Consider the following 10,118-nt stretch of genomic DNA (forward strand, 5'->3'; position numbering starts at 1 on the left):
CCAGGTGTGTGTACTCCGAGCTACTCCCTATGTGAATGAATGTATGCATGTTCAAGTTTTTTTTTTTTTTTTTTTTTGCCTTGCTGGTCACATCTGGACTGTGATCCACAGTGTGCCCTTGTGAAGCTTAATTATGAATCTACACTGCACTCAAGTGGACATATGTGGTACTGCCACATACTAAGTCATCAATAAACACATTTTTGTTGTTGTCTACAGATCGTTTCCTCATGAAATGTCAACTCCATTGAGCGAATGTTGACTACTTGCTATTTAAAAGGCTGTAAATACAAGCATTACTGCACTTTTTGTTTGAGAGTTAGCTATTTTCATCATTTATGTTGTACAGTTGTCCAGTTGCTTTTTTGCCCTCAATGTTACAGTATTAATTATAGAATAGTTACCTGTATTTCACACATTTCAAGCTAAATGGGTTTTTTCCCCTTTTTTAGTGAGGGCTATGGTATTGCCTTCACATTAAATATCGATTCACCCTTTTTTGTTACATGCTGCCTCTTGAGACTCTCTTTTAGAGAAACTTGCATCTTTCATTCTTCTCCCAGCACCCTGATGAAAAAAATATGATTGCTAGTCTATCTTCTATATCTCTTGACTGTTAAATAATTAACTAAGCAAAACAATATCATTGCAGAAAGCAAACTTACAAATAGTATTGATTTCCTGGAGCATTTAGGCAGCTAATCGATGTGTGTTTGTCTCCCCAGTACAGGGAGTCTAGATCAATTTCACAGAGATAGGAGTCATTGACCAACCAAGTGGAGCAGCTCCAGGGCAGGTATGGTGGTGTGGACTGCAGTAACTACTACTCCCAATCAGGCGAGGCGAGGCGAGACCATTGCAGTCGTAAATGGAGCGCGCTCTTTGGACCCACAACCACATTGTTTTCCGTAATTTAGAGGAGCAAAAGAAAGTAATCAATTCAATACAATCTTGTTTATCTAAGTTGTTTTTTCCTTAATGCTGTATCCATCCACCGGCCCCTTTATCACACACTGTTCTCTAGCTCCAAACTACTAAATGATTTATTGATCTGAGGGAAGCCTCCATGTAAACTATAGAATTGCCTCATCACTTGAGATGGGCACCATGAGCTGGGCACCAAAGAGCCCAAAAGTTGTCTCTCAAAGTGAATTTACTTCAATGGGGTACCCTTGACAAACATACTTTTTCGACTTGCTGATTCATATGAGGTTGGAAGAGGTTACAAGGTTAATGATTTAGATTGGATAACATTAATATGGGGTGATAGATCATGTGGAGATTAGAGACGGACCAGTAGCCAAAAGGTCCCAGTCTGACAGCAAAAAACGGTGGACTGGAGGATTACAGGTAGACTGCTGGTTACAGTTCCCGGATACCATCTGCTGACCATGGGCTCCTCAAATACATGTGTTTGTGTGTTGTCTGGGGGGTTGAGAGTAAGGTACAGATTAATTTCTGTTGTCAAAGATTATCACAGTACAGTACTAATACTACTCAATACGTATCTATGGACCCTGTTTGCAACAATTCATTTTAATATTGCACATTTGGCAAGCAAGTGAGCATAACAAGATCAAAACATTATACATTTTTTAAACATTAACTGATAAAACAAATAAATGTAATATTATCATTATACATTTTTGTTGTATCGTAACACATATTACAGGCTGTGTCGAGGATGAAAGCTATGTAAAATCAATGATACAATGTTCCAGTAAATAGAGAGTATATTGAAGTTATTACTGTTCACAATAACAAGGAAGCATGAGCTTTTAACTTCACAATGAAAGGCAATGGGAGCAATGAATTAAGTTCCATGACTAGCCAAGCTCTAGGTTCATGCCACTGCATGTGCAGTACTAAGTCTACGAAAAGAACAACAATCGTAGCCTGCACACTATATCTGAAGTAAGGAGCATTAAATACTTCAAAGTATACAGGTGTTATCAAGAGCAGCTATACAATATTCAACAGAGCTTGTGATCCTCGAAATGCAACATTGTGCATTACCTTAAAACAACTCAAATGAAAAGGAAAGTGTTTAAAAAGAAACAAAAAATGATTACTTATGAAGTAAGTAAGTAAATAAGTAAGTTCGTAAGTAAGAACATTGTCCGGTGTTTTCAAGATAGCTTATCTTCAGTTGTTTCATAAAGGTATTGAATCTAGCATATGTTTCTGTAGCCTCAATCTTTTCCTGTAAAGCGCATTGTATTGCATCAGTGTATGACATGTGCTATATAAATAAAGCTTGATTTGATTTGATATATACTGTAAATGATGCAGGCAATGCATAACATTAAAACTTAAAACATTAAACATTTAAATTCTAAAATAATTAAGTACATTGAAGTATATTTTAAAACTAAGGCATCCCCAAACCCATCCTCCTACAAGAAGATTTGAATGCTAAACAGACCAGGATGTCATATACTGTATCAGCTAGAAAAAGTCAAACTGACTAATGTGGGCCTTTAACATGCTTCTACCCAATATGACCACAGCTATTCCTCCAACTTCACTTTATTTAGGTGACCTTCACAAGAACACCTGCATGTGACAACAATCTAATACAATCTAAGGGCCCATCAACGTGTTCTAGGGAAGTAGGGGATCACTCGTAACATGGTTTTCAAATATGCTTTTTCTCCATTGTTTTCAATGGTGCAGTGGCGTTTTGCATGCTGCATTTTTTGAAAAGAGTGCAAAATTGTTTTCTTTTGTGGAGAAACACCACACATCAATGTCACTTTGGGCTTGGCAACCAAATCATAGTAAAGTATTTAAAGTAATGCTTTTATCAGGTATGTTCATCTCAAACAACAGTACATTGCTACTGCTTTCTAAAGATTTTGTACACTGTACAGGTAACAACATCTTGTCATGAGTGAAGAAAACACACAGTGATAAAAACATGTCTGTGTCAGCATTTTGATGTTTTTGTTTTGAATTTACAAAAGCAGAGAACACCTCGTTCCCAAGAGAGCCTTTTAAGACCACACACTCTTGTAGAGGAATAGTCCAAGACAGAAATAATCCTGGCTGTCTGGCCTTAAGGCTGTGTAAGAACTATAAATAAGCATTGCAGTTATGGCTAAATTATGCTACTGTAGCTTATGACTGATACTGATACAGATTTCATGTTGAGCAGTGCACTTGAACGAGAACAACAAGTAAACCAATACAAATGTGCATGTACTCTACCATGTTTACAGAAATAAGTTTAAGGATGGATGCGGTTATTTGATGACATTACTAGAGTGACAGGGAGGAAATGGATAGTTTGTCACATACGACTTGGCTAGGACAAGTATTTAAGCTTCAAATGCTCACACACACTGCACATGTGTGGCACTACTTTGACCTGGTAGATTATGTTTTTGTTTTTTTTCTCCTCTGGGCTGGTGCACTCAGCACTGTGCTGGAAACCAAATAATAGCATACAGTAAAAATAGTTCAGTTAACACGAGAACTAAAGCAAAACTAAATTACAAAACTATGAAATGTGAATATACATGGTATTGTTTTACAATTAAAAAAGTAAAAACTGTTTAGGCATACACATTCCCTTCTTTGTGTGTGTGTGTGTGTGTGTGTGGTGTATACATCATTATAAAAGCATCGTTTTGAGAAGGTGCTATATCAGCTTCTTGGTGCTGGAGTTAGGGTTAGAAAAAAGAAAAAAGTCAAGAATTTCTCCAGGCCTTACATATGAGCAAAGTTTAAAATAAGACCACAATAAAAAATGTTAGAAATAGTGCCTACAGAAAGTCTACAACCTACTGCACAATTTTTACATTTGTTGCCTCAGGGCCTGAAATTCAAATACATTCAATAGGATTTTTTTCCACTGATCTGTGCAAAGCTGTCCAGCCCTGCATTCTCTTCACGAAATCCAGATGAAGTAAGCAATATCATCAAGGTCCACAGGGTAGTCAGTAAGGTGCAGAGGCTCCTTGATATCAAATCGTTCTTTCTTGTAGCTTCGCCAGTGGCCTGCTGGGAGGTAGATGTCCCGCTCCTGCTTTCCAGGCTCCAACACTGGCGCCACCATGAGGTCATCCCCAATCAGGAACTGAGAATCGATCTTATAAGCTGTCTCGTCGCCAGTGGCGATCCACCACAAGGGGCGTATGATAGGGTCCCCCGTGCCCAGCACCTCCCCAGCCAGCTCCAGAACCCGTGGGGCCACTATGCTCTCGTGGAGCTCTGTGAACTTCCGGGCGATCTCCACCACCTTCATATCATACTTCCAGGGAGGGATGGAGAACTGCATGGAGGGCATAAAAGCTGCCAACTCCAGCCAGCGGATGTAGAGCTCACGGTCTGGTAAAGTCCCAGATCCATCAGTGCGGTTTATATTGGCATTACCGCCGATCATGTCTGGTAGGATAAACTGGTAGCCGAGAATGCTGATGGTGAGTACCGTAGGAATAAGGGACTTAAGGCCAAGCTCGTAGCCCCACACAGAGTCCCGGTCACTAGGTCTGAAGAAGCAGGAGATGTTCTGGGATTGGTAGCCAGAACGCAGCTCAGCCCGCTTATTGAAGGGAATGGCCATTTCGGTGTAGCGGCGGGTGAAGGTGCTTGGGTCGCGAAGGGGAGTCCTTGTGCTGAACTTCCAAGGCAGGTAGCTGGTCTCACCTGCATCGAACTTGAAAGAAGACACCCCATACTCAGACTGTAATGACTGCAAGTGGGAGGCAAACCAATCGCAGGTCTCTGGGTTGGTAAAGTCCAGAATGCCACCGATGCCGTTCCACCAGCGCACTAAAGCAGGCAATTGGCCAGTCGGCTCTCGGACAAACAGCCCTCTTTCCACGCAGGTGTGGAAATTCTCAGAGTCATAGTTGACAAAGGGGTGCATCCAGAGGGAAACCAGAAAGCCGTCTGCTTTGAGCTTCTGGAACATGGCCGAAGCATTGGGGAACTTAGTGGTGTCAAAGTTAAATTCCCCATAGCGGTGTGTATAGCGGTCGTCCAGCTCTAGGTGGCTACAGTTGAAGCCATACTTGCGGATGTTAGCTGCATACTCCAATAGTTTCTCCTGGTCGATGTCAGTCTTGTGTATTGCCCACGTGGACCAGCTGGGATGGTGGAACATGTCTTTGGAAGGCACCTTGTTGGGCTTGTTGAAGTATCTGCGGACCATGTACTTATGGATGGACGTGACGTCTAAGCCCACACACACTCTGTAGCTAAGTTCAGCACAAGGTGCCTCCCCAGGGGTTGGCTTGTATGGGCTATCCTGGTACCGAGCTTGGAAGTACATGGTCTTCTCTGTGTCATTCCAGCCCAGATGAAAAGGCACAGAGTCATTGATCTTGATGGCTGTAGCGTTGGACGAGAGCCAGTAGCGCTCCAAGATACCCCCAAAACCGCTTCGGTTAGAGACGATGTCACTGGTGACAAAGGGCTTAGGGGCCTGCTGTCCAGAGAGGGTGATGGGCCAGTGCTGAATGGCGGTCTCCGCACCACCATACCAATGTGAGACATTGTAGGTCATGGCATGCTCCACAGGCCGGTCGGGAACCAGTTCTTCCCAACGCACACGATAGCACTGGACTGTGTCCTTGGGACGCACCGTCTCGATGAAGAAGTTGAGTTTCCCATCACTGGAGCGGTCACAACTCAAGATCTCCCCCTCCTTGGAACAGGAGTCTAAATCCAAGGTCCCGGACCTGCCATTTACAACAAGAATATATACGTTTGATTGTGTCTGCTATACTTAATGAAAGCTACATTTATTTCTTGTCAGCTGACCACTGAAATGGCCACAAAACATCCTAACTTTGTATATACAAACCTTATATATCCTAGTAGCAAGCTCAGATTTACTTCCTGAAAAACTCTCATAGTCTGTTCAGGGAAGTTAACTTAAGTTTGCTATTTAGATATCTATGAAACTCTGTTGCACAAAATAATTATATTTTGGGACCATATTGTGGGCTAATTTTAAAAGATACTAGTTGAGAGCTACTGTAATTTAGTTTTTCATGTGATGATTAAAGAAGGACTCCGCTGGCTGATTTCGCCTTGATTTTCCAATGATCACAGTTCCAATGATCAGTGCTGTGTGGGGGGTAGAATTACATATGCTTATTGTATGCTAGTTTATATTATTCTCCCCTCCCAATATTACCATGGTTTGAAGAAGTGAAATTTGATAACTTTCAGGATGATTCTAACAACCATCTTTTTAATTTGTGCGTAAAGGCTCTCCAAACATATTTTCTATGAAGTAGGTAAGCATATTTTTCTATAATCTACATTACAATGTTTAAGATATTCTCCTATTTGAATTTATAGCCTATCAAAGACATGAATGGTTGCACGATTTCATTATTCAGAGGTAGTAATTGGCACAGCGGAGGCATTGGTCATTCGAGGTTTTAGGGAATACAGCCCACAGAGTTTAGTCATGCGAGAATACACTAGGCCTACTTCACATATTGTAGAGGATGGTGGTATTATCCCCAACCACTGCTGTGCCTGTTATGATTCACCTATTGTTAATAATTCAAAGTGGAATGGCAAATTTTCCCACTCCCTTTGACAAGTCCTCCAAACACTCCCATTTACTGCTCCGCCGATATTGGTGTAAAGTTTGTGTTGGTCGGAGCAGACAGACCTAGATGTGACACCAAATTGCCAAAACAGTCTTTGCACATGGTTTTTGCCCTGCCCACCACTGTTTAGAGGAAGCAAATTGGAGCCCATAAACTTAAATGGAGCTTCCATTGTAGGTGAATTAGTCTAGAACATGCCATCATCTGTGTTCAAGAAACGTATACTGTATTTCGCCCTGCTGTTTTCTTTCTGAAGGCAACAGCCAATGCCTGATACCAGGTAGCCCTCAGTGGCAACCACATTTTAAAATAAGCTTCGGGCCCTGACAAGAACACAAACCTGAAAGCCATCCTGAAGACGATAGCCCCCGCCTGGTTGCGAATGATGTAGCCATCCTTGTTGAGATCCAACAGCTCTGTCTTCAGCAGTTCAGCCTTGCGCAGCGAGGCAATGTAATAGCACCATGCAGTCACTGCAGCAATCACCAGCACCAAGCCCAGGACACCAGCTATTACTAGGGGCCGAGTGTCCCTGGTCAGTTTCTGCTTGATGGGTGTAGCATTGGTAATTGTACCCCCAGCACCTCCTGGCACCACCTGGTACATGATCGTTTTTGTTCAACCGTCCAATGAAATGGGTTGTAAAAGCCACTCCTTCACTTGATGAAAATGTCTGTAAAGAAAAGCAAGCGCCTCCTAAGTGACCTGTGGTCAACCACAACGCAAGAAAGTACACAGTTACTTTTGTATGTGTGTATACAAAGATTTCTAGCAGGCATGACCATCCATGGAGACTATCCAGGGAATGTATCTGCTTTTCTGTGTCTCTCAGTCGACGAAGCTCTCTGTCCCCGCTCTTTTCACCTGTTAACCTGCCTGAAGAAAAATACAGAGAAAAGGGTTACCCCAAAAAGAGAATCAGCTCTAATGAAATCCATGGCGTGAAGTCAAATAGTTGCATCCTAAAATAGTGCATATTGGATAAGTATAAACTGCCTTTAAGCGCAGTGCTATTCATCAGTGCAAATTCAAAGGCTTTATTTTATTTTACTTTCTTTGAATATCTACATGTATCATGTTAGTGCATTCATTCATAAAAGTCCCTTTGTCCCAAGCCATTGCATTAGGAGCTAACTTCATAGATTTGTCTATGAAAAAGGCAACAATAATTATAGGATTCATGCTGCATCCATCCTAAGGTGTTTATCTGGTTAAAACACAAAGCTACAGTCCAGACACATTTGTATGCAAGCAGGTTGTTTTCTCAAGTGGGCAGCAGTGAGAATTCAGGCCTTTTGATCCAAAGCTCTACCAAAGCAAAGGAGAGGCGCACATACAAAACATGTCACATCAATATTAAGGCTCCCCTTGTTCACTCTAGCGTGCAACTTAAGGGAGTTTCGTAACCCAATCAACAACACAGCCATGGAAGTAGGTAGGAAAAATCAAACCAGGGGTAGATAGAGCTTGGAAGTGTGCTGACTCATCTTTGAACACACAAAACAAACAAACAAACAAACAAACACACACACACACACACACACACACACACACACACACACACACACGCACACAGGCAAAACTCAATGGTCCTTCAAGCTAGGCCAATGCAAATCAGACATGGTGGTTCTGGGTAATTACAAGGGTGATGTTAGTTATTGACGCAAATCAGGAGAGAAATTTGATTTACAGTAAGAGGCAGGCCCAGGGAGTAATGTTCTCTGCTTCTCCCTGAAACTCCCTGCTTGCTTTTCCCTAACTGCTCTGGGCTTTCACCACCTGCCTCGGCTGCTGGGGGTCAATAATAATAAAGGATGCTTGTAGTTAATTAGTAATCTAATGGTCTAACTATGTGTTCAACCAGCCTTGCTGTGGATTTTCCCCACAACAGGAGCATTAACCAACCTTGAAGAGTAAGCAATGGGTTTTACAGCTAAAGGTTGCTAGACATGACATGAAAGCACAGAACAAAGAGAAAGAGCACAATTATAATATAGATGTTACCAAAGGTGTTTTGGTAAAAAGCTGCATTTACTCAACATCACACTTTCATTTAAATGGTGTGTGAAGGTCGCTAGTTGCCATTTCAGCTAATTTGTTATCAGCACTATCATGCAATTGTCTGTGTGAAATAAAGACAAAGTGCTGAGTCTGTGTAGAAGATAGGGAGATAGAGAGAGATACATGCTTTGGTCACTGTTATTAATAGGGTCATACCAAACCATGTGATAGTGACGGTTATCTGGGTCAGTCAACACTGAGCATCCTCTAATGTAGTTGGTGGTATTCTTTGAATCACATGAATTGCCACAAACAATCAAGCTTTTATGTTGCCCTTCTAGCCAGATAGCATCCTCCTCTTATTCAAGTCCTATGGACAGATAGAGGCGGAGACTTTGTCATGTATCGAAATCAAAATGACTGTAAGGCTGCTTATACTTCCGATACTACATTTCTATATGCAGGATGTTAAACCTCACTCTAATATTATTGACACTTAAAAACAAGGTATCAGACGAATGTGTAGCTGATCAGTTTTTGGAGGAAACAAAGGACAAAAAAAGTTTAGATGAGATACGTGCGCAAATATCACTATTCAACCGCTTTAGTGTCTACTCACTAAATACGGCATGGACGAAAACATTCCTCTTTAACATCTGCTATTTCATTCACAACTTTATAACACCCACGGCGTGGAAAGACAGCTTTCCAGTGACTCGCCGTTATGCGCAACGGTCGGGTCTGCGAAAGCGGGGATAGAGACGAGCACAACACTATTGTGGTTCACTGGTCATTAAATCTGCAAATATCACACGTACACACAACTATATTTACTTAAAACTGATCTATGAAATAGTGTACTAAAATACTGACCGTTCAGGGCAGTCAGGCTGTCTTCGCTCCACTCTCAACTTGGCTGGCACCGTTCCGTATGCGCACAGAAGGGGGGGTATCCTGTTGCATGGGAATAGCGTACCGCATCTAACCAAAAACAAGACTCCTTGAAGAGATGCATGGGAAATGTAGTTCACTAACAAGTGTGAAAGCAGATGATCGTCAATTCCAACGTGAAGTACAACTTGAGAAATCGTGGAGTCATCATAAAGTTGTAACAACTGTTTTTAAGGTTATACACTACGAACATACAAATAATCTTGCAATGTTTTTATATAGTTTACTACTTGAGACAATGGAGGGCCATGTCCAGAAACGACGCCTAGCCCCTACCACTGATCTATATACCTATATCTATGTCTGTGTTTTGTCTATTAATTAATAATATGATCAAGATTAATCCCAACGATGTATATTTCCCAAGAAACAACATGAGCATCTCTAAAGTATCGACAAAGTGAGAAACGCTGCCTATTTCAATTAGGCCTGCGCCATTATTATCTTTATAGAGAAGAACGAGTCATATTCATGAAACATGGGTTGTTTTGTTTGTCAGAAAAATCGCATGGATCTTTCCAAGGATTGCATGAAACAAGCTCTCCTGTGAAGGGAGTCCTTTGTTGTGAGAAAACCAGTCAATAAACCAGT

The 10,118-nt window shown here is 41.5% G+C and overlaps 1 protein-coding gene across 1 annotated transcript; it reads right to left on the reverse strand.

Annotated features, from left to right (window-relative positions):
- Positions 1 to 1,521: 1,521 nt before the first annotated feature.
- On the reverse strand, positions 1,522 to 7,422 carry LOC310803724 (myogenesis-regulating glycosidase-like). The gene is made up of 2 exons (XM_083668581.1): positions 6,916 to 7,422; positions 1,522 to 5,687 (listed from the first exon to the last, which is right to left on the reverse strand). Exons 1-2 carry the CDS (start codon positions 7,179 to 7,181, stop codon positions 3,893 to 3,895), a joined length of 2,061 nt encoding a protein of 686 aa, XP_083524707.1. The 5' UTR covers positions 7,182 to 7,422; the 3' UTR covers positions 1,522 to 3,892.
- Between the last annotated feature and the right edge of the window lie 2,696 nt (positions 7,423 to 10,118).

This window comes from Argentina silus (genome assembly GCF_951799395.1).
Source record: "Argentina silus genome assembly, chromosome: 4".
NCBI lineage: Eukaryota > Metazoa > Chordata > Actinopteri > Argentiniformes > Argentinidae > Argentina > Argentina silus.

Coding starts and splice junctions, on each gene's coding strand:
- LOC310803724 (XM_083668581.1), bottom strand. CDS start 7,181: ATGTACCAGGTGGTGCCAGGAGGTGCTGGGGGTACAATTACCAATGCT. Junction 5,688..6,915: donor GTCTTCAGGATGGCTTTCAG/GTTTGTGTTCTT, acceptor TGTAAATGGCAG/GTCCGGGACCTTGGATTTAG.